The 24825-nt window shown below is 41.2% G+C and overlaps 1 protein-coding gene across 2 annotated transcripts; it reads right to left on the bottom strand.

The window, feature by feature from the left end:
- Positions 1–6170: 6170 nt before the first annotated feature.
- LOC115197258 (zona pellucida sperm-binding protein 4-like) lies at positions 6171–24323 on the bottom strand. 2 transcript variants are annotated; one of them, XM_029758630.1, is made up of 6 exons: positions 24251–24323; positions 11608–11765; positions 11336–11528; positions 10969–11113; positions 6614–6692; positions 6171–6488 (listed from the first exon to the last, which is right to left on the bottom strand). In XM_029758630.1, the coding sequence occupies exons 2-6, from the start codon at positions 11759–11761 to the stop codon at positions 6373–6375; spliced, it is 687 nt and encodes a 228-aa protein (XP_029614490.1). In that variant the 5' UTR covers positions 11762–11765; positions 24251–24323; the 3' UTR covers positions 6171–6372. The 2 variants fall into 2 exon arrangements, with proteins under 2 accessions (XP_029614490.1, XP_029614489.1); XM_029758629.1 differs by lacking the exon at positions 24251–24323 and having other exon boundaries at positions 11608–11970.
- Between the last annotated feature and the right edge of the window lie 502 nt (positions 24324–24825).

A 24825-nucleotide genomic window follows, 5' to 3' on the forward strand; every position in this document is an offset into this window, starting at 1 on the left:
AAGGTTTACGAGGGAGCCTCAGGCTGAAACACATTATCACCTTTTGTAAGTGTCGACTCAGAGGACCTTTGAATGAGGCGCGTGCACGAGTCGCTCCTGAGGAGAAATTTTATTCGGCTGTTTAGGCTCAATGCATACTCCCGGTCGGAATATTATCACTTATCTACGAGATAAATGGCATAAAAATTGGTTTTAAACAGCGGTTGACATGCTTCGAAGTACGGTAATGGAATATTTAGACATTTTTGACACGCCAATGCGCCATGCGCAGGACCGTGAAGAAGCATTCTGATAGTGTCTAGAACTCACGAACAAAACGTCGCTGTTTGGATATAACGATGGATTATTTGGGACCAAACCAACATTTGTTATTGAAGTAGAAGTCCTGGCAGTGTATTCTGATGAAGAACAAGCAAGGTAAGAACATTTTTCTTATAGGAAATGTGATTTTGGTGGAGGCTGACCTGGGTGGGTATCTAAATAGCTAGCCCTGTAATGCCGGGCTATGTACTTAGATTATTGCAAAATGTGCTTCATCCGAAAAGCTATTTTAAAATCGGACATATCGAGTGCATAGAGGAGTAATGTATCTATAATTCTTAAAATAATTGTTATGCTTTTTGTGAACGTTTATCGTGAGTAATTTAGCAAACTGTTAGTAAATTCCCCGGAAGTTTGCGGGGGTTATGCTTTTTCTGAACGTCACATGCTAATGTAAAAAGCTGGTTTTTGATATAAATATGAACTTGATTGAACAGACATGCATGTATTGTATAACACAATGTCCTAGGTGTGTCATCTGATGAAGATCATCAAAGGTTAGTGCTGCATTTAGCTGTGGTTTGGGTTTATGTGACATGATATGCTAGCTTGAAAAATGGGTGTCTGATTTTTTCTGGCTGGGCACTCTGCTGACATAATCTAATGTTTTGCTTTCGTTGTAAAGCCTTTTTGAAATCGGACAGTGGGGTTAGATTAACGAGATTCTTGTCTTTAAATAGCTGTAAAATAGTCATATGTTTGAGAAATTGAAGTAATAGTATTTCTAACGATTCAAAAATCGCGCCACTGGATTTCAGTGGCTGTTACGTAGGTGGGACGAGTTCGTCCCACATACCCTAGAGAGGTTTTAAGGGGCGGGACTCTAACCCGGAAGCTTATAAGAAATCCTGCTAGGCCTGTTTGATGGTTTGTCGGACGGCAAAGCATCAATACGAAGATTGAGTCGTACTACACTGGCGCTGATGCTCGTTGGATGTGGCAGTGCTTGCAAACGATTACAGACTACAAAGTGAAGCACAGCCGAGAGCTGCCCAGTGACACAAGCCCACCAGACGAGCTAAACTACTTCTATGCTCGCTTCGAGGTAAATAACACTGAAACATGCATGAGAGCACCAGCTGTACCGGTAGATTGTGATCACGCTCTCCGCAGCCGATGTGAGTAAGACCTTTAGACAAGTCAACGTTCACAAGGCCGCAGGGCCAGACGGATTACCAGGACGTGTACTGCGAGCATGCGCTGACCAACTAGCAAGTGTCTTCACTGACATTTTCAACCTCTCCCTGTCCGAGTCTAATACCAACATGTTTTAAGCAGACCACCATATTGCCTGTGCCCAAGAACACTAAGGTAACCTGCCTAAATGACTACCGACCCGTAGCACTCACGTCTGTAGCCATGAAGTGCTTTGAAAGGCTGGTCATGGCTCACATCAACACCATCATCCAAGAAACCTTAGACCCACTCCAATTTGCATACTGCCCTAACAGATCCACAGATGATGCAATCTCTATTGCACTCCACACTGCCCTTTCCCAGCTGGACTAAAGGAACACCTATGTGAGAATGCTATTCATTGACTACAGCTCAGTGTTCTACACCATAGTGCCCCCAAAGCTCATCAATAAGCTAAGGACCCTGGAACTAAACACCTCCCTTCGCAACTGGATCATGGACTTCCTGACGGGCCGCCGCTAGGTGGTAATGGTAGGTAACAACCCATCCACCATGCTGATCCTCAACACAGGGGCCCCACAGGGGTACGTGCTCAGCCGCCACCAGTACTCCCTGTTCACTCATGACTGCATGGCCAGGCACGACTCCAACATCATCATTAAATTTGCCGATGACACAACAGTGGTAGGCCTGATTACTGACAACAATGACCTGGCCGTGTGGTGCCAGAACAGCAACCTCTCCCTCAACATGAATTAGACAAAGGAGATGATTGTTGACTACAGGAAAAAGAGGACCGAGCATGCCCCCATTCTCATCGAACGGGGCTGCAGTGGAGCAGGTTGAGCGCTTCAAGGTCCCTGGTGGCCACATCACAAACAAACTAACATGGTCTAAGCACACCAAGACAGTTGTGAAGCGGGCACAACAAAACCTATTCCCCCTCAGGAGACTGAAAAGATTTGGCATGTGTCCTCAGATCCTCAAAGTTCTACAGCTGCACCATCGAGAGCATCCTGACTGGCTGCATCACTGCCTGGTATGGCAAATGCTCGGCCTCCGACCACAAGGCACTACAGACGGTAGTGCGAACGGCCCAGTACATCACTGGGGCCAAGCTTTCTGCCATCCAGGACCTCCTATACCAGGTGGAGTCAGATGAAGGCCCTAAAAATTGCCAAAGACTCCAGCCACCCTAGTCATAGTGTTCTCTCTGCCAAGTCAAGGTCCAAGGGGCTTCTAAACAGCTTCTACCCCCAAGCCATGAACATCTATTCAAATGACTACCCAGACTATTTTCGTTGCCCCCCCCCCACCCCACACCACACCACTGCCCCTCTCTGTCATCTATGCATAGTCACATTAATAACTCTACCTACATGTACATACTACCTCAACTAACTGGTGCCCCCACACATTGACTCTGTACCGGCACCCCCCTGTATATGTTATTTTTTTTATGTTGCTCTTTAATTACTTGCTACTTTTATCTCTTATTCTTATCCGTATTTTTTATTGAAACTGCACTGTTGGTTAGGGGCTTGTAAGTAAGCATTTCACTGTAAGGTCTACACTTGTTGTATTCGGCGCATGTGACTAATAAAATTTGATTTGTCTGCCATGGACGTTTCCTACTTGCTTTGAATTTTCTAAATCACAGTGTAAGAACACTTAAAGCCTCAAGGGATAAGATGATCCAACTTTCAAAACAATCCCATTTTGGCTAGGCAAGGCATTCAACTAGCTAGCTAGTTTCATTTATTTGACAAATTTGTTTAACAAGCCAATTAGAAACAACATGTTCTTGTCAAACTGTCAACAGAATAGCTAGCAAGCAACAAGATATGCCAAGTAACAGTCTAAAAATCCCTTCAGGGTAGATTTATTCATTCAGACACAAGTCACATGGCTAGGAATCAGATTTGTAGCGGACTTCAAACCACCTATGAAGGTGGTTTAAAATGTAGCTTGAAATATCCGATTCCATGTGCTTTTTGGTTGTTCAGACTGCAGGAAAAAGAACAGATTCAAATCAGATATGCAAAAAAATTGGATTTGACTCTTCAAACTGCCAGTGTGAACACGGCTTAACACAGTGTTTCCCAACTCCAGTCTTCAAGTACCCCCAGCAGTACAATTTGTTGCCCTGGACACCTGATTCAACTTGTCAACTAATCATCAAGCGCAAAATGAGCTGAATCAGGTGAGTACAACAATAATGTGGGCTGTTGGGGGTACTCAAGGACTGGAGTTGGGAAACACTGTGTTAGAATGTTATGTTGGAATGCAGTGTACAGTTGAATTCGGAAGTTTATGGACACTTATGTTTGAGTCATTAATACTCGTTTTTCAACCATTACACAAATTCATTGTTAACAAACTATAGTTTTGGCAAGTCGGTTAGGACATCTACTTTGTGCATGACACAAGTCATTTTTCCAACAATTGTTTAGACAGCTTATTTCACTTATAACTCTGTATCAAAAATCCAGTGGGTCAGGACTTTACATAAACTAAGTTGACTGTGCCTTTAAACAGCTTGGAAAATTCCAGAAAATTATGTCATGGCTTTAGAAGCTTCTGGTAGGCTAATTGACATCATTTGAGTCAATTGGAGGTGTACCTGTGCATGTATTTCAAGGCCTACCTTCAAACTCAGTGCCTCATTGCTTGACATCATGGGAAAATCAAAAGAAACCAGCCAAGACCCAGTAGGTCAGAAGTTTACATTCACTCAATTAGTATTTGGTAGCATTGCCTTTAAATTGTTTAACTTGGGTCAAACGTTTGGGGTAGCCTTCCACAAGCTTCCCACAATAAGTTGGGTGAATTTTGTCCCATTCCTACTGACAGAGCTGGTGTGACTGACTCAGGTTTTTAGGCCTCCTTGCACCCACACGGTTTTTCAGTTCGGCCCACAAATGTTCTACAGGATTGAGGTCAGGGCTTTGTGATGGCCACTCCAATACCTTGACCTTGTTGTCCTTAAGCCATTTTGCCACAACTTTGGAAGTATGCTTGGGGTTATTGTCCATTTGGAAGACCCATTTGCGACCAAGCTTTAACTTCCCGACTGATGTCTTGAGATGTTGCTTCAATATATCCACATAATTTTTCTGCCTCATGATGCCATCTATTTTGTGAAGTGCACCAGTCCCTCCTGCAGCAAAGCCCCCCCACAACATGATGCTGAAACCCCTGTGCTTCACGGTTGGGATGGTGTTCTTCGGCTTGCAAGCCTCCCCGTTTTTCCTCCAAACATAACCATGGCCATTATGGCCGAACAGTTCTATTTTTGTTTCATCAAACCAGAGGACATTTCTCCAAAAAGTACGATCTTTGTCCCCATGTGCATTTGCAAACCGTAGTCTGGCTATTTTATGTCGGTTTTGGAGCAGTGTTTTCCTTGCTGAGCGGCCTTTCAGGTTATGTCGATATAGGACTCGTTTTACTGTGGATATACCCGTTTCCTCCAGCATCTTCAAAAGGTCCTTTGCTGTTGTTCTGGGATTGATTTGCCATTTTCACACCAAAGTACCTTCATCTCTAGGAGACCAAATGCGTCTCCTTCCTGAGCGGTATGACAGCTGCGTGGTCCCATGGTGTTTATACTTGCGTGGTATATATAAACTTCTGACCCACTGGAATTGCGATACAGTGAAATAATCTGTCTGTGAACAATTGTTGGAAAAATGACTTGTGTCATGCACAAAGCAGATGTCCTAACCGACTTGCCAAAACTATAGTTTGTTAACAAGAATTTTGTAGAGTGGTTGAAAAACGAGTTTTAATGACTCCAACCTAAGTGTATGTAAGCTTCCGACTTCAACTGTTTATTTTATATTCAACAATATAACGTATAGCACTTGACGCCACTACCCCACGGCCTTTATAGATGGTGTCTAGTTATACTGTTAATGTAAAATATGTATTGGTTAGTGGCTGCTGAGTGTTGTCGAGGGCATCAGCAATGGCCCAATTGCTAAAAGGCTGGATTTTTTCCTAATAACCAATTGCATAGTTTCTATAAAATGTGTCAACCAGCCACTTAACTAATGTCTATGAAATTATTAGGGAACATATTTCATTAAATAACTTGTAAGGTTAGAGCATAATTTTCATCATCATGGTCAGGGATCGAATAGATTGATGGTTATAATCTTCCTTTTTAGAGATCATTTGTGTTTAACTACAGATGTAGGATCTTAATTTGACCAGTTTCTCACAGCAAGAAAATAACCCTGCAACAGAAAATGGCAATTATTGTGTGGATTATAATTAATTTATATTTTTGTAGGAGTTGATGCATTTTTAGTAAGGCCAAATCTTTTTAACCTTGAATACACTACTAGTTTGCATTTACTGCTAACCAGAACATTTCCTTCAACAATAAGGTATTCAAGTTAATATCTCATCTGTATGACTTTGTGTTAACTTCCTCAACAAATGACAGAGCACAGCTTTCATTTTAGTATGGTGAGCACCGCTATACAACAGACTATTACAGGTGGCAAATAAATCAATATGCTACCAGATTTGGATCTCTTGGACTTGTATTATTTCCCAGTATGACCAATTTCCGCAAAACAAATATGTAGTTCTGTTATTTGTAACATTAACTAAAACCCATGTTTTTTAAGAAGAAATCCACCCAATAGAATGTTCCATTGTTGTTTGATACAGTCATTTTCAATGAGCATGTGAACATTCCAACTTGTCTCAACATTCCTTTATCAGCCTGTAAACATTATATTGCATAGACTTCCATACAAGATATTTCACTAAAGGTGTGAAAAACAGCCTCACCAAATATACATTTGGTCAGGGGCTTTTGGGGAACAATTTAATTCCATTCAACCAACCCCAAAGTGGACCAATTTATCCACTGGCCAATGGCCTGCAAAGTGCTGGTATTCAGTCAACCAATATTCTAGTTGGTGGGCTTGCTTGAGTCAGGATCAGTTCGCCACTGGAAACCAAAGTAGACTTGCTCCTGGTGGTCTTCTGAACTGCATCGGCAATGTGTCTCCCTGGAAAGGAAATTGTATGTGGTCAGTTGCAGAGAGAGGGACGAGACTTAAACTGTAGGGAAGGGTAGAGGGGAAGGAAACCATTTTCTGTAATGGAATGCAGCCTAACAGAAAAAGTAACTCACTCGTTCTGAAGCATCTTGGTACACAGTACCAGTTTTCCTGGTATGGCTGGCACAAATCTGTATTACAATGGATGAACATCTGCAAGAGATATTACATTAAAACATTTTTTTAAGGAGGTAATACTTATCTAGTTAATTATTACCCAAGAACAATGTATAATAGTTTTATACAAACTATACTGCTAGAAAGTACCAATTGTGACCAAGAAGCAAGCCAAAATAATTTTGTTAAATCATTGAGTAATTACCAGAAAGTAGCAATAATTTCACAAATACCAATTGTAATTGGACAGCGAAAAAAGCGGTACTGAAAAATATGTAAGCATAAATTACTTATTCTATTTTGTGCATTTTAATTGAATGCATTTAATAAACAGTGTTAGCATGGTAATCAAGAACATCAATGGAGTTGTTCCAACTGTCTTATTCAGCAGAATTAGAACACAGTCATACCCACAGAATCAACCATTTACACGTGTGGAAATTGGCCTAAGAAATATGAGAAGCATATGCATAACAATGGGAGCAATTGAAGTGGATCACTGAAGCTAATGGGGAAATGATCCAACAAAGTTGAGGACAGAACAGTTCACCTGACACAAGACAAGTCTAAATCCAAACAATACACTGTTGTTTCATTAGCATTTTACATTAACTGTACTTTTCGCAGCATTTGTTGATTAAGAAATCTGGAAATACTCTGTATACATTCAATAACATAGCCCAATTTCTCCAGGAAAATTCTTATGTGCAACATAACACAAAAAAAATTGAAGTGTTTTAGTGAGGGGTCTAACTGGTGTCTTCAAGTGGTACCAGTCATTTCAATGCAGTTTTATGAAGGAAAGAGCCTTAAGCTATTAGGAGCTTTTTTTTTGCTCTCCAAGCGCTGCCATTGAGGAACTGAAGCAAGCACACGTATAGTTCTGTTTGGAACACAGTCCTGCATCCCCACCATAAAATAACTACTCTTTGTTGTTTACGCAATAAAAAAAAACGGTCCATTATAAATCTCAATCAGGGTCAGGAGGACATCATTTAAAAGCTTATTCTGTTGTCAAAATGACTTAGATAAGTAATAAAATATGATTTTACAGTGTTAGGCTTTCACAGAGAACTTCAAAGAAACAAAGTCATTTTCGTGCACAGAATGGAGTCATGAGTGCATTCAGATGAGTTCTGGACAATACCACAATAATAGGCTAATTCTGTTCAGAACAACCCTGGGTATGATACACATAGCGATCATAAACATTGATACTGTAAATAACATGATTTTTACAATATGGAAATGTAAAGTGCAAATTTGGTGGTGTGGGGGGTGGCCAGGCGTGTCCTCCCCCGGAAATGTTTTTGACATTTTAAAGCGTATTACCTGCAATTCTACACAGTTTGACATTATTATGCCTCTGTTGTGGGGTATAGAGAGAGATCATTTGAAAACACGGCTTAAGTGGAAGGATAAATGGAATGCCCACCAACCAACATGTTTTCTTTAGGAAAACAGCTAGATTCCTGCATTTCAACACATTTTTTAACCTGTTTAGGATAGGGGGCAGTATTTTCACGGCCGGATAAAAAACGTACCCGATTTAATCTGATTATTACTCCTGCCCAGAAACTAGAATATGCATATAATTATTTGATTTGGATAGAAAACACCCTAAAGTTTCTAAAACTGTTTGAATGGTGTCTGTGAGTATAACAGAACTCATATGGCAGGCCAAAACCTGAGAAGATTCTATATGGGAAGTGCCCTGTCTGACCATTTCTTGGCCTTCTGTAGCCTCTTTATCGAAAATATAGGATCTCTGCTGTAACGTGACATTTTCTAAGGCTCCCATAGGCTCTCAGAAGGTGCCAGAACGTGGAATGATAACTCTGCAGTCCCTGGGCGAAAACAGTGGGGGTTTTGGAAAATGGTCGTTCTGAAAACAATGACACTGGCTCACGCGTGCTTGTGAAGACTCCGTTTTCTATTGTCAGTGTTTGAACGGATACAACGTCTCCCGGTTGGAATATTATCGCTATTTTACGAGAAAAATTGCATAAAAATTGATTTTAAACAGCGTTTGACATGCTTCGAAGTACAGTAATGGAATATTTTGACATTTGACATCGTGATACGCGCCGGCGCGTCACCCTTCGGATAGTGTCCTGAACGCAAGAACAAAACGCAGCTATTTGGATATAACTATGGATTAACTATGTATTATTTGGAACCAAAACAACATTGGGTGTTGGGAGTGCATTCTGATGAAGAACAGCAAAGGTAATCAAATTTTTCTTATAGTAAATCTGAGTTTGGTGAGTGCCAAACTTGGTGGGTGTCAAAATAGCTAGCCATGATGGCCGGGCTATCTACTCAGAATATTGCAAAATGTGCTATTTTAAAATCAGACACTGCGATTGCATAAAGGAGTTCTGTATCTATAATTCTTAAAATAATTGTTTTGTTTTTTGTGACCGTTTATCGTAAGTAATTTAGTAAATTCACCGGAAGTGTTCGATGGGAATGCTAGTTCTGAACGTCACATGCTAATGTAAAAAGCTGTTTTTGATATAAATATGAACTTGATTGAACAAAACATGCATGTATTGTATAACATAATGTCCTAGGAGTGTCATCTGATGAAGATCATCAAAGGTTAGTGCTGCATTTAGCTGTGGTTTTGGTTTTTGTGACATTATATGCTAGCTTGAAAAATGTGTGTGTGATTATTTCTGGCTGGGTACTCTCCTGTCATAATCTAATGTTTTGCTTTCGTTGTAAAGCCTTTTTGAAATCGGACAATGTGGTTAGATAAAGGAGAGTCTTGTCTTTAAAATGGTGTAAAATAGTCATATGTTTGAAAAATTGAAGTTTTAGGATTTTTGAGTTATTTGTAATTCGCGCCACGCTCTATCATTGGATATTGGTGAGGCGTTCCGCTAGCGGAACATCTAGATGTAAGAGGTTCTTAATGGGGCAGAGAGAAAATGTTGAGTTTATAGTGCTATTCTAGACTTTGTCATGAGTCTGAGAGAAAATTATGTAGTTTAATGCTAATTTCCTGCAATTCTACACATTTTGCCATGGGGCAGAGAAAGAATGTGCTGTTTTGTAGCTCCTCTCAGGCATGGTATTCTTCAAAATTTTGCCATTAGGTAGAGAGGGAGGGGCTCGACTTCGAGTTGGCCCCAAACGTCCCTAAATGTAAATAGAAATGAGCGGATGAATCAACCTGTTCATGTCCCCCTTTCCCCCGTGGCAATTTTGCTGATGGATTAAAGCAGGATTTATTATAATCCTCAATGTCTCATCTTTCAGAACACATCGAGTCGTTTTGATTTACAGCATCCCCCGCTATGATGAAACTGGCTCTCATGAGGACCGCCACAGGAAAGGAAGACCTAGAGTTACCACTGCTGCAGAGGATAATACGTTCATTAGAGTTAACTGCACCTCCAGATTGCAGCCCAAATAAATGCTTCACAGAGTTCAAGTAACAGAAACATCTCAACATCAACTGTTTAGAGGAGAGTCAGGCCTTCATGGTCGAATTGCTGCAAATAATCACTACAAAAGGACACCAATAATAAGAGACTTGCTTGGGCCAAGAAACAAGCAATGGACATTAGACCGGTGGAAATCTGTCCTTTGGTCTGAAGAGTTCAAATTTGAGATTTTTGGTTTCAACTGCCGTGTCTTGAGACGCAGAGTAGGTGAACGGATGATCTCCGCATGTGTGCTTCCCACCATGAAGCGAGGAGGAGGTGTGATGGTGTGGGGGTGCTTAGCTGGTGACACTGTCAGTGATTTATTTATAATTCAAGGCACACTTAATCAGCATGGCTACCACAGCATTCTGCAGCGATACTCCATCCTATCTGCTTTGCGCTTAGTGGGACTACCATTTGTTTTTCAACACACCTCCAGGCTGTGTAAGGGCAATTTGACCAAGAAGGAGAGTGATGGAGTGCTGCATCAGATGACCTGGCCTCCACAATCACCCAACCTCAACCCAATTGAGATGGTTTGGGATTAGTTGGACCGCAGAGTGAAGGAAAAGCAGCCAACAGGTGCTCAACATATGTGGGAACTCCTTCAAGGCTGTTGGAAAAGCATTACAGGTGAAGCTGGTTAAGAGAATGCCAAGAGTGTGCAAAGCTGTCATCAAGACAAAGGGTGGCTACTTTGAAGAATCTAAACACTTTTTTGGTTACTACATGATTCCATATGTGTTATTCCATAGTTTTGATGTCTTCACTATTATTTTACAATGTAGAAAATAGTAAAAAATTAAGAAAAACCCTTGAATGAGTAGGTGTGTCCAAACTTTTGACTGGTACTATATGTATTTCTATGGTCATACCCTCTCCCTCAGGGGGGACATAGATGTTGGATCCACAAAGGTGAACATCTTGAGGACGAAGCGCCTGTAGTGGGTTGGGAAGGACAGACCAGAGGCTTCCACACGGATGGGCATGGTCAGGTAACGGTCATCCTTGTACGGACATCTAAAGATACAAACGAAGAAAGAGAGACAGACACAGAGAGCGAGAGAGAGACATACAGTAGACGGACAGACAATGCCATGGTCATTCAAGTGTCTGTCTGCGTTGAAGTGAAGTTCTCCTAGAGCTGCTGAACATTTCCCTCATCTTTACAAGAAATGGTATAAAAGAAATTGGACGTACAGTTAAAACATTTTTACAACTTTTACTTATTCAGATATTTACCCAGAAATGATAAGGTTCCACTGGGGTAGGCTGAGAGGGTCGGGGGTTGTGGTGGCCCAGCAGCGACCCAGGGTCAGCACAATGTTGGGATCTGTCCTCTCCAGGATGCGAACCTCAGCATACACGGGATCCCTGAGGAACTTGGTGACAGGATAGTCTGCCTCAGTGTAGTATGAGGTGTAGGCCGTCTCCTCTGTTTCAAAGAGGAAAGATTAATTAATTTGCCCATTTATTAATCCAACAAACCAATCAATGAATATAGTGCTACTTGCCTTCCTTACATCCCTTGGTGAGGCATATTCCATTGGCCAGTCTGAGCTCAACTCTGAGGGGTCCAGGAGCTGGTAGAAGAATTGGTGGAGGCACCTGCTTCACTTCAATCACAAGAGCCTCAACCACGATGCCCCTATATCTGCACTGGAACATTAGACTGAGAAGAAAGGGAGTGTGGTCAGACATCTAGACATCTCAACTTTAAATCCGGCCATATAAGGCAACTAGCTCTCACAGTCTCACGTCAGAAATAGACATTCATCCATGTTTCTCAAACATCACATTTCAAAGTTGTTGTACACGTCAAATTTTGAAGTGTTTAATGTAAAGTTTATGCATTAACATCGAAACCTTAAGGCTAGGCATTAACTCCAAATGTCTAACAAAACTGAAATCTAGTTGAAGGTAACAGCTCTAACTGTAGCCCCTGGTGGACGGTTTCCACGTCATCTCCCGATGTCCTCAGACATGGATGGACATGAATGCTGACTTGTATCACGGGTGACCTGGCTGTTTAAGGTTTAGGAGGCGTTTTGGCTTGCCTATATGTAATTTAATGGAATGCCGCAGGAGGGAATGGCGGCCGTATTACAGGCTCCTGACCAATTGTGCTATTTTGTGTATTTTTTTGCACTGATCTTTTATAGTATAGCATGTTTTGACCATAGTTTCCAATGACCGAAAAAAGCTTCTGGACATCAGAACATCTATCACTAACCTTGATTTGGACGAGGAGTTCTACTTCAATGAGTCGGAGGTGAAAGACATATTGATTATCCCGGACCAGGCCTTAATCCCCGACACTCGAAGGAGGCGAAGACAGCATCCGGGCACCCTGGTGAGACTACGGCGGTGAATGGATAAATCGCCTCTACACTCTGTTCTACTGGCGATTGTGCAATCGCTGGAGAAAAAACTGGACGAGCTCCGTTCAAGAGTTCAAGTAATATACAATGTTTCTCAGATTCAAGGGTGAAGAAGGATATGGATAATATACAATACATCTTTCTATGCATCGGCAGGACAGAACCCAGTAAGTTTGGGGGGGGGGGCTGGGGTGATGTTTGTCTCTTTATTGAAATCAGCTGGTGCGTGATCTCTAACATTAAGGAAGTCTCAAGGTTCTGCTCACATGAGTTAGAATACCTCATGATAAGCATGAGACCATACTATTTACTAAGAGTTTATCTGTATTTTTCGTTGCTGTCTATTTACCACCACAAACCGATGCTGGCACTAAGACGGCACTCAACGAGCTGTATAAGGCCATAAGTAAACAAGAAAATGCTAATCGAGAGGCGGTGCTCTTAGTGGCCGGTGATTGTAGTCCTTTCCTGCAGTCAAATGATCTAGTGGCCTCATGGGTGGAATGTTATAAATATTTTTCAGAATTTCATATTGAATAAACATTTAAAAAACATGCAAAAAATCTGGTGTTTATGTCAAACAGTTTTTGTTATATTTCAGTATTTTCTGATGTATAGAAAGTGTAATATTGGGACGCAAACTCAATTGAATACATTTCAACTCTATATCTGACATGGTACAGGTGTCTTCTTTTTTTAAAGTCCATAACCATGTGTGTGAGAGGTATGCTTCAGTTTTAAAGTAGATTTGTTTAAAACTACCAAGAAACGCTCTGTGTGACCCTGATTTAGCCCACTGCAGTAAAAGGTTAATGCAGGAAAACTTACATTTTTTTACCTCATTTATACTAGCATGTCACCTGTGCAACTAGAGGGATAAATCAGCTAAACTCCACACACAAAGGTGCATACAAAGCTCTCCCCCCCACTCCATTTAGCAAATCGGACCATAACTATATCCTCCTGATTCCTGCTTACAAGTAAAACTCAAACATGAAGTACAAGGTAGCCTAGGGCTGGGCGGTATACCGTATTTTACTATATACCGATATTTATGCACGGGTCAGTTTGGGTTTTTACTTTACCTTCTATAACGGTATTTTAATGTTTGGTTTGTTAAATGTGATACGCCATGTCTACCATCCATTTCAGACAGACAGACAGACAGACAGACAGACAGACAGACAGACAGACAGACAGACAGACAGACAGACAGACAGACCTTGAATCAGGGATAGACGTAACATAGTAAACAAAGATCCGGGACACTCAAATTAGTATATGTTTTGCGTTTGGTATTAGTTTGTGATGTCCATCATCCATTTCGTAAAATATGCTCTGAATTATAATTTGTATGATATGCTACAAATACCAAGATGGCGCCGACAGACATGGCAGCTCTGCTTCTAGCTCCAAAGCAACTTTGCAGTATTTTGTTTTGTGTGTGTTATTTCTTACATTATTAGCCCGAGAACGTTTTTTTTTGTGTTATTACATATAGCCGGAAGTAACTTTTGGAAATCAGAGCGGCCAGGAATACGACGTTCCCAAATTGGATCCTTTGTTCGTACCCCCCAAGGCAATTGAACTTATCCCAGAGGCTGCTCCAAGATGCCGCCAGCGGTGAAGAGCTATTCGGAGTGGACTTCTAGTCCGACTCAGGAGGCGTGCACACCATCCACCGCTTACGAGTATATTACTCGCTAATGTTCAGTCTCTGGACAATAAAGCTCAAGGCGAGGATCTCCTTCCAGAGACACATCAGGGACTGTAACATACTCTGTTTCACATAATCATTGCTCTCTTGGCATATACTTTACCCGTCCAGGGAAAACCAACCATGTCGCGGACACCGACGTCTTGCTCCCGGACAAGCTAAACACTTTCTTCGGGCCTCTTTGAGGATAACACAGTGCCACCGCCCAGGCCCGCTCCCAGGGACAGTGGGCTCTTGTTCTCCGTGGCCGATATGAGTAAGACATTTAAGCGTGTTAACCCTCGCAGGGCTGCCGGCCCAGACGGCATCCCTAGGCGCATCCTCAGAGCACGCGCAAACCAGCTGGCTGGAATCTTTTATGGACATATTCAATCTCTCCCTATCCCAGTCTGCTGTCCCCACTTGCTTCAAGATGTCCACCATTGTTCCTGTACCCAAGAAAGCAAAGGTAACTGAACTAAATGACTATCACCCTGTAGCAGATACTTCTGTCATCATGCAGTGCCTTGAGAGGCTAGTTAAGGATCATATCACCTCTACCTTACCTGACACCCTAGACCCACTTCAATTTGCTTACCGGCGCAATAGATCCACAGACGATGCAATCATTACCGCACTGCACACTGCCCTATCCCATCATGACAATTGGAATACCTACGTCAGAATGGTGTTCATTGACTATAGCTCAGCCTTCAACACCATAGTACTCTCCAAGCTGATCATTAAGCTCGGTGCCCTGGATCTGAACCCTGCCCTGTGCAACTGGGTCCTGGATTTCCTGACGGGCCACCACCAGGTGGTGAAGGTAGGAAACAACACCTCCACTTTGCTGATCCTAAACACAAGGGTGCATGCCCATTCTTGTGGGAAGCTGCTATAGACCACCAAGTGCTAACTGTCATTATCTGGATAATATGTGTGAAATGCTTGATAATGTATGTGATATCAACAGAGAAGTATACTATCTGGGTGATTTTAAATATTGACTGGCTATCATCAAGCTGGCCACTCAGGAAAAACGTCAAACTGTAACCAGTGCTTGCAACCTGGATCAGGTTGTCAGTCAACCTACCAGGGCAGTTATAAACAGCACAGGAATTAAATCATCAACATGTATTGATCACATCTTTAACCTGTCTGGGCTAGGGGGCAGTATTGAGAATTTTGGAAAAATATGTTCCCATTTTTAACTGCCTCCTACACCAACTCAGAAGCTAGAATATGCATATTATTGTTCAGGTTTGGATAGAAAACACTCTGAATTTTCTAAAACTGTTTGAATGGTGTCTGTGAGTATAACAGAACTCCTATGGCAGGCAAAAACCTGACAAGGTTTCAAGCAGGAAGTACCCTGTCTGACAAGGAGTCGTGCGTCTTGCATCTTTTTATTGAAAAGTAAGGATCTTAGCTGTAACGTGACAATTCCCAGGGCTCCAATAGGCTCTCAGAGCCCGCTAAATAACTGAAGGTTTACGAGGGAGCCTCAGGTTGAAACAGATTATCGCCTTTTGTAAGTGGATGCTCAGAGGACCTTTGAATGATGCGCGTGCATGAGTCGCTTCTGAGGATAAATTTTATTCGGCTGTTTAGGCTCAATGCATACTCCCGGTCGGAATATTATCACTTCTCTACGACATAAATGGCATAAAAATTGGTTTTAAACAGCGGTTGACATGCTTCGAAGTACGGTAATGGAATATTTAGACATTTTTGACACGCCAATGCGCCATGCGCGAGACCGGGAAGAAGCATTCTAGAACTCACGAACAAAACGTCGCTGTTTGGATATAACGATGGATTATTTGGGACCAAACCTACATTTGTTATTGAAGTAGAAGTCCTGGCAGTGTATTCTGATGAAGAACAAGCAAGGTAAGAACATTTTTCTTATAGGAAATGTGATTTTGGTGGAGGCTGACCTGGGTGGGTATCTAAATAGCTAGCCCTGTAATGCCGGGCTATGTACTTAGATTATTGCAAAATGTGCTTCATCCGAAAAGCTATTTTAAAATCGGACATATCGAGTGCATAGAGGAGTAATGTATCTATAATTCTTAAAATAATTGTTATGCTTTTTGTGAACGTTTATCGTGAGTAATTTAGCAAACTGTTAGTAAATTCAACGGAAGTTTGCCGGGGGTTATGCGTTTTCTGAACGTCACATGCTAATGCAAAAAGCTGTTTTTTGATATAAATATGAACTTGATTGAACAGACATGCATGTATTGTATAACACAATGTCCTAGGTGTGTCATCTGATGAAGATCATCAAAGGTTAGTGCTGCATTTAGCTGTGGTTTGGGTTTATGTGACCTGATATGCTAGCTTGAAAAATGGCTGTCTGATTTTTTCTGGCTGGGCACTCTGCTGACATAATCTAATGTTTTGCTTTCGTTGTAAAGCCTTTTTGAAATCGGACAGTGGGGTTAGATTAACGAGATTCTTGTCTTTAAATAGCTGTAAAATAGTCATATGTTTGAGAAATTGAAGTAATAGTATTTCTAACGATTCAAAAATCGCGCCACTGGAATTTCAGTAGCTGTTACGTAGGTGGGACGAAATCGTCCCACATACCCCAGACAGGTTAATAATACTGCAGATATTTGTTTTAAAGCAGTATCCAAATCCATAGGATGTAGTGATCACAATATAATAGCCATATCTAGGAAAACCAAAGTTCCAAAGGCTGGGCCTAATATAGTGTACAGGAGGTCATACAATACGTTTTGTAGTGGTTCATATGTTGATGATGTAAAGAATATTTGCTGGTCTGTGGTCAGACGCTGCACTTGACACATTTATGAAACTACTTATTCCAGTTACTAATAAGCACGCAACCATTAAGAAAATGGTTAAAAACTTAAATCCCCTTGGCTTGGTGAGGAATTAAAAAATTGTATGGTTGAGAGGGATGAGGCAAAAGGTATGGCAATTAAGTGTGGCAGCCCAACTGATTGGCAAACGTACTGCAAATTAAGAAATCATGTGACTAAACTAAATGAAAAGAAACTACGCTATGAAACAAATATCAGTTATATAAAGAATGATAGCAAAAAGCTTTGGGGCACCTTAAATTAACTTTTGGGGAAAAAAGCAAACTCGGCTCCATTGATTGAATCAGATAGCTCATTCATCACAAAGCCCACTGATGTTGCCAATTACTTTAATGACTTTCATTGGCAAGATAAGCAAACTTAAGGATGACATGCCAGCAACAAACCCTGACACTACACATCCAAGTATATCGGACCATATTATGAAAGACAAGAATTTAATTCCGTTAAGTCAGTGTGGAAGAGGTGAAAAAAGTATTGTTTATCAACAACGAAAAGCCACTGGGGTCTGACAGTCTGGATGGAACATTTCTGAGGATAATAGCAGACAATATTGCCACTCCTATTTGCTACATCTTCATTTTAAGCCTACTAGAGAGCGTGTGCCCTCAGGCCTGGAGGTAAGCTAAAGTCATTCTGCTACCCAAGAATAGTAAAGCCCCCTTTACTGGCTCAAATAGCCGACCAATCAGTCTGTTACCAACCCTTAGTAAACTTCTGGGAAAAAATGATGTTTGACCAGGTACAATGCTATTTCACAGTAAACAAATTGACAACAGAATTTCAGCATGCTTATAGGGAAGGACACTCAACAAGTACAGCACTTACACAAATGACTGATGATTGGCTGAGAGAAATTGATTAAATGATTGTGGGGGCTGTCTTGTTAGACAGCTTTTCACTTTAGCGATCATAGTCTGCTGCTGGAAAAACTTGTGTTATGGCTTTACACCCCCTGCTATAAGGTGGATAAAGAGTTTCTTGTCTAACAGAACACAGAGGGTGTTCTTTAATGGAAGTCTCTCAGATACAATCCAGTTAGAATCAGGAATTCCCCAGGGTAGCTGTTTAGGCCCCTTGCTTTTTTAAATTTTTACTAACGACATGCACTAACTTTGAGTAAAGCCAGAGTATCTATTTATGCCGATGACTCAATACTATACACGTCAGCTACTAGAGCGACTGAAATGACTGCAACACTCAACAAAGAGCTGCAGTTAGTTTCAGAGTGGGTGGCAAGGAATAAGTTAGCCCTAAATATTTCTAAAACTAGAAGCATTGTATTTGGAACAAAACACTCACTAAAACCTAAACCTCAACTAAATCTTGTAATAAATCATGTGGAAATTGAGCAAGTTGAGATGACTAAACTGCTTGGAGTAACCCTAGATTGTAACCTGTCATGGTCAAAACATATTTATGCAGTAGAAGCTAAGATGGGGAGAAGTCTGTCTATAATAAAGCGATGCTCCGCCTTCTTAACAACACTATCAACAAGGTAGGTCCTACAGGCCCTAGTTTGTTGCATCTTGACTAATGTTCAGTCGTGTGGTCAGGTGACACTAAAAAGGACTTAAGAAAATTGCAATTGGCTCAGAACAGGGCAGCACGGCTGGCCCTTGGATGTACACAGAGAGTTAATATTAATAATTTGCATGTCAATCTCTCCTGACTGAAAGTGGAGAAGAGATTGACTTCATCACTACTTTTATTTATGAGAGGTATTGACATGTTGAATGCACCGAGCTGTATGTCTAAACTACTGGCACACAGCTCGGACACCCATGCATACCCCACAAGACATGCCACAAGAGGTCTCTTCACAGTCCCCAAGTCCAGAACAGACATGGGAGGCACACAGTACTACATAGAGCCATGACTACATGGAACTCTATTCCACATCAAGTAACTGACGCAAGTAGCAAAATTAGATTTAAAAAACACCTTATGGAACAGCGGGGACTGTGAAGCAACACAAATATTGGCACAGACACATGCATACACACACACGATAACATGCTCACTATACAGTTGTCATGACGTTGGCCTGTGGGTAAGGTTTATGACCCCCCCATAAATACCTTTCTCCCTTCCCCTCTCTCTCTGACCCTACTGAAGGACTGCTGTCCTGAAGGACTGTTGTCCTGTTAAATATAGAGAGTCTGGGAACATCAAACAAATAGGGAAAGGAACCATATTTTGGTAATAAAACCAGTTGGACATATGCTTTGGAACGTAATGAGTATGGATGTCAGTTCGGTTGTCATCTGAGACATTATGACTGATGACAGGACGACATAAACTGTACCTGGGAAAGTATACACCCTCTAGTTATCAGAGTCACATGGAATTGTTATGCAATTGAAATGTTTGATATTGAAATTGTTTGTTAGGAGATTAAATGTAATTTTAGCTTCCAAATGAGAGAATTGGGTTTTCATAAGGAAAGTGCCCTGCTTGATCAGTGGCCCACCCCGTGAAGAGACAGGGGTTATAAACGATGAAACACATCCTTCCCCTCTCCACTATATAAGCCTTTGACGAAAAGATAACCGCATGTTCCAGTACGTGAGGTCTGCAGCCTCTACGTTAGAAGGACACACATGTCAAGTACAGAACTAAGACAACCTCGGCGTGAGCTTTGGTGGCGAATGGTATGAACTTTGAGCTTATTCACTACAGAAGTGATACTTCCTAGCCGTTGAGTTAGCAGCGGCCGCTGTAGACGTGGGCTAGGAAAGGACGGACGACGGATCCAGTCTAACAGACGGACGAAGATACCACCACGTATCCAATTTACCACCAGAGACATTCTTCCGAGGACAGGAAGATCTGTTGGCCAACCCGGCCAGCATCTACGACCAATATACCGAAGCACAGCTCAGAGTAAATATTTATTGCATTTTCCTTTTCCAAATGGGCGGTAATTTAGAATGCATAAGATAATGTATTTACGATAGCATAGCTGCTGTTTGTTTGTTCCTAAGTCTTCCCGCTCTTTCATTCAAGCCCAACCCCCTTTCCTTTGTGTAACCAGCCGTCATATCTGTTCCGTCCACCGGGACGTTTTCTGTATGACATCATTTGTATTCTGTGTATTTGTAATTCTGTGTGATTAGTTAGGTATTTAGTAAATAAATAATTAAACCCAATTTTGTATTGCTGATTCAACTTGTTAGCCAGGGTTCGTGAAGATAGCCAAGAATTTACAACTTTCATTATGAGACTGAAAATAAGATAAGGGTTAATATTGACTGCTATCGATGTAAAATATTACTAAGTATTTTAAGAGTTTATTCGGAAGATAACGGCTCTATAAACGTTCTTCCGTGGTGCCCCGACTTTCTAGTTAATTACATTTACATGATTAGCTTAATCAGGTAATATTAATTACAGAGAAAGAATTTTATAGGTTAGCATGTCATATCACATAATCCGGCATAGCCAAAGACACGACACAGTCGAAGTCGGTAGTTTTCATACACCTTAGCCACATACATTTAAACTCAGTTCTTCACAATTCCTGACATTTAATCCTAGTAAAAATTCCCTGTCTTAGGTCAGTTACTATCACCACTTTTTATTTTAAGAATGTGTAATGTCAGAATAATAGAAGAGAGAAATTTATTTAAGCTTTTATTTCTTTCATCACATTCCCAGTGGGTCAGAAGTTTACATACATTCATTTAGTATTTGGTAGCATTGCCTTTTAAATTGTTTAACTTGGGTCAAATGTTTCGGGTAGCCTTCCACAAGCTTCCCACAATAAGTTGGGTGAATTTTGGCCCATTCCTCCTGACAGAGCTGGGGTAACTGAGTCAGGTTTGTAGGCCTCCTTGCTCGCAAACGCTTTTTCAGTTTGGCCCACAAATTTTCGATAGGATTGAAGTCAGGGCTGTGTAATGGCCACTCCAATACCTTGACCTTGTTGTCCTTAAACCATTTTGCCACAACTTTGGATGTATGCTTGGGGTCATTGTCCATTTGGAAGACCCATTTGCGACCAAGCTTTGACTTCCTAACTGATGTCTTGAGATGTTGCTTCAATCTATCCACATAATTTTTCTTCCTCATGATGCCATATATTTTGTGAAGTGCACCAGTCCCTCCTGCAGCAAAGCACCCCCACAACATGATGCTGACACCCCCGTGCTTCACGGTTGGGATGGTGTTCTTCAGCTTGCAAGCCTCCCCCTTTTTCCTCCAAACATAACGATGGTCATTATGGCCAAACAGTTCTATTTTTGTTTTCATCAGACCAGAGGACATTTCTCCAAAAAGTACAATCTTTGTCTCCATGTGCAGTTGCAAAATGTAGTCTGGCTTTTTTAATTAAGGCGGTTTTGGAGCAGTGGCTTCTTCCTTGTTGAGCGGCCTTTCAGGTTGTCGATATAGGACTCGTTTTACTGTGGATATAGATACTTTTGTACCTGTTTCCTCCAGCATCTTCACAAGGTCCTTTGCTGTTGTTCTGGGATTGATTTGCACTTTTCGCACCAAAGTATGTTCAATGCTAGGAGACAGAACACGTCTCCTTCCTGAGCGGTATGATGGCTGCGTGGTCCCATGGGGTTTATACTTGTGTACTATTGTTTGTACAGATGAACGTGGTACCTTCAGGCGTTTGGAAATTGCTCTCAAGGATGAACCAAACTTGTGGAGGTCTACAATTCTTTTCCCGAGGTCTTGGCTGATTTCTTTTGATTTTCCCATAATGTCAAGCAAAGAGGCACTGAATTTGAAGGGAGGCCTTGAAATGCATCCACAGGTTCACCTCCAATTGACTCAAATGATGTCAATTAGCTAATTAGAAGCTTCTAAAGCCATGACATCATTTTCTGGAATTTTCCAAGCTGCTTAAAGGCACAGTCAACTTAGTTTATGTACACTTCTGACCCACAGGAATTGTGATACAGTGAATTATAGGTGAAATGATCTCTCTGTAAACAATTGTTGGAAAAATGACTTGTGTCATGCACAAAGTAGATGTCCTAGCTGACTTGCCAAAAGTATAGTTTGTAAACAAGAAATTTGTGGAGTGGTTGAAAAACGAGATTTAATGACTCCAACCTGAGTGTATGGAAACTTCCGACTTCAACTTTACATACACATGAATTTAGTACTGTATTTATGTGGTAGTGGTCGAGTAGGGGCCTGAGGCCACACAGCATGTTGTGAAATCTGTGATTGTATTGTAATGTTTTTAAAATTGGATAAACTGCCTTAATTTTGCAGGACCCCAGGAAGAGTCAGCAGCTAATGGGGATCCTTAATAAATACAAATACAAAATACTCCCTGTTCATCCATGACTGCATGGCCACGCACGTGTCCAACTCAAGACGACAATACAACAGTAGTAGGCTTGATTAGCAACAATAGTGGTGCAAAGGAAAATAACCTCAACATCAACAAAACAAAGGAGCAGATCGTGGACTTCAGGAAACTGCAGAGTGAGCACACCCCTATCCACATCCACAGAACCGCAGTGGAGAAGGTGGAAAGCTTCAAGTTCCTTGGCGTACACATCACTGACAATCTGAAATGGTCCACCCCCACAGACAGTGTGGTGAAGAAGGCACAACACCGCCTCTTCAACCTCAGGAGGCTGAAGAAATTCGTCTTGGCCCCTAAGACCCACAAACTTTTACAGATACACAATTAAGAGCATCCTGTTGGGCTATATCGCCGCCTGGTATGGCAACTGCACCGCTCGCAACCGCAGGGCTCGCCAAAAGGTGGTGCGGTCTGCCCAACGCATCACCGGGGGAACACTGCCTGCCCTCCAAGACCCCAAAGCACCCGATGTCACAGGAACGCTAAAATTATCATCAAGGGCATCAACCACCTGAGCCACAGCCTGTTCACCCCACTATCATTCAGACGGCGAGGTCAGTACAGGTGCATCAAAGCTGGGACCGAGAGACTGAAACAGCTTCTATCTCAAGGCCATCAGACTGTTAAATAGCCATCACTAGCCGGCTACCATCCGGTTACTTAACCCTGCACCTTAGAGGCAGCTGCCCTATACACATAGACATGGAATCACTGGCCACTTTAATAATGGAACACTAGTCATTTTGATAATGTTTACATACTGCGTTACTCATCTCATATGTATATACTGTATTCAATTCTACTGTATTTTAGTCAATGCCACTCAGACATTGCTTGTCCTAATATTTATATGTTTTTTAATTCCATTCTTTTACTTTTAGATGTGTATTGTTGTGAATTGTTAGATACTACTGCACTGTTGGAGCTAAGAGCATTTCGCTACACCCGCAATAACATCTGTATGTGACCAATAAAATTTGATTTCATTTGATTTTATGTTTTGCTATCTAGGTGGCTAAAACTACCATTAGCTAGGCGGCTAACATTCGCTAGGCTAGTGGTTAGGTGTTAAGGTTGGGGTTAAGAAGGTTAGGGTTAGAGGTTAGGTTAAAGAGTTCAGGTAATGATTAGGAAAAGAGTTAGCTAACATATTAAGTAGTTGCAAAGTAGCTAAAAAGTAATAAGTAGTTGCTAATTAGCTAAGATGCTAAATTTGGCCACTGATTATATTCGAACACACAACCTTTTCGTTGCTAGACGTTACTGGTATCTGCCCACCCATCCACTCCGACCATTTGACTCTTTATTATTGATATTTATTTTTGTACTGCAATTTTAAGGGAGCTAGCACACCTGCTGTAATCTGTGTACATGACAAATACAATTGTATTTTATTTTGACATTTATTTTACACATTTAAGAAGATAAATGGTGTTAACTCCAGTGTCTTGTCAAAATTCCCAACCTGGCCCAATATACAGAAAAAAACATGACAGTGTTTAGCTTATTTTAGACTTCCCTAGGATATTGTTGTTATTATTATCATTATTATTTTAGATCACCTACTTAAATTGGCTGCCCCTGGTGATGGCGCCGATGGGTCCCATTCCCACTATATATGAAGAGGACATCCTGTTCTCATAGAAAATAGTACCAGGTTCCTCCTGCAATAAACACAACTCTCTTATACAGCTCATCTTTAAGAGGCAAAATCATCATAGGTTTGACAAAGAGCTTTTGCCACAATGCGGCAACATCTTTAAACCTGAATAAACAATCAATGATATGATCATTGTTGCAACTAATATGGATGATGTGATCCAATTCTTTGAAGGAGAGAGGAACTACTTCCCTGTACTTAGACTGAAGCCAAACACAGCTGATACGTACCGTCATGACAGTTCCACATTCAGTGACTTTGAATTGGTAGATGGCAAAAGCAGAAGTGATGCCGACAGGGGTGCAGTGGGCTCCATTCCTCCCCAGCAGGCTGATAGAATCTAGCTCCAGGTTGGGCAGAGTGGCATCCCTGGCAACCACCACCACAAACTGGCCATCCCTGGTACACTGGACAGTCACTGGTTACAGAGCATAGGAAGAATATTAAGTTAATGATAAAAAACCATTAAGCTCACCGAAAAGACTAAGAATTTCCATCACTATTTGCGACATTTCAGATGTGATATTATAATGCATCAAAATTGTGACTAACTTAACCATGTTAACGGCTCTTTAGTATCACATGCACTTATGTCAATATATAACCAGACTGCAGAACTGGAAGTGTACAAGCTTAACCTTTATTACAGCTTTGGTGCAATTTTTCACAAGTATGTGGTACATTTTCAAATCTCTAACAACATTTCAATTGACTGAGTACAACAAACAAATAAAAAAATTCACTTGTTCACTGCACTAAATCACACTTTCAATTTGGATACATATCTGCTTTTAAAAATGCAATA

The sequence above is a fragment of the Salmo trutta genome, chromosome 7, assembly GCF_901001165.1.
Source record: "Salmo trutta chromosome 7, fSalTru1.1, whole genome shotgun sequence".
Taxonomy (NCBI): domain Eukaryota; kingdom Metazoa; phylum Chordata; class Actinopteri; order Salmoniformes; family Salmonidae; genus Salmo; species Salmo trutta.

What these genes read in the sequence shown, in the direction of transcription:
- LOC115197258 (XM_029758629.1), bottom strand. Translation starts at nt 11,794, where the DNA reads ATGTCTGACCACACTCCCTTTCTTCTCAGTCTAATGTTCCAGTGCAGA. An exon ending in CACCAAGGGATGTAAGGAAG is followed by an intron (nt 11,529 to 11,607) that starts GCAAGTAGCACT and finishes TCTTTGAAACAG; the next exon opens with AGGAGACGGCCTACACCTCA. An exon ending in TGGAACCTTATCATTTCTGG is followed by an intron (nt 11,114 to 11,335) that starts GTAAATATCTGA and finishes TTGTATCTTTAG; the next exon opens with ATGTCCGTACAAGGATGACC.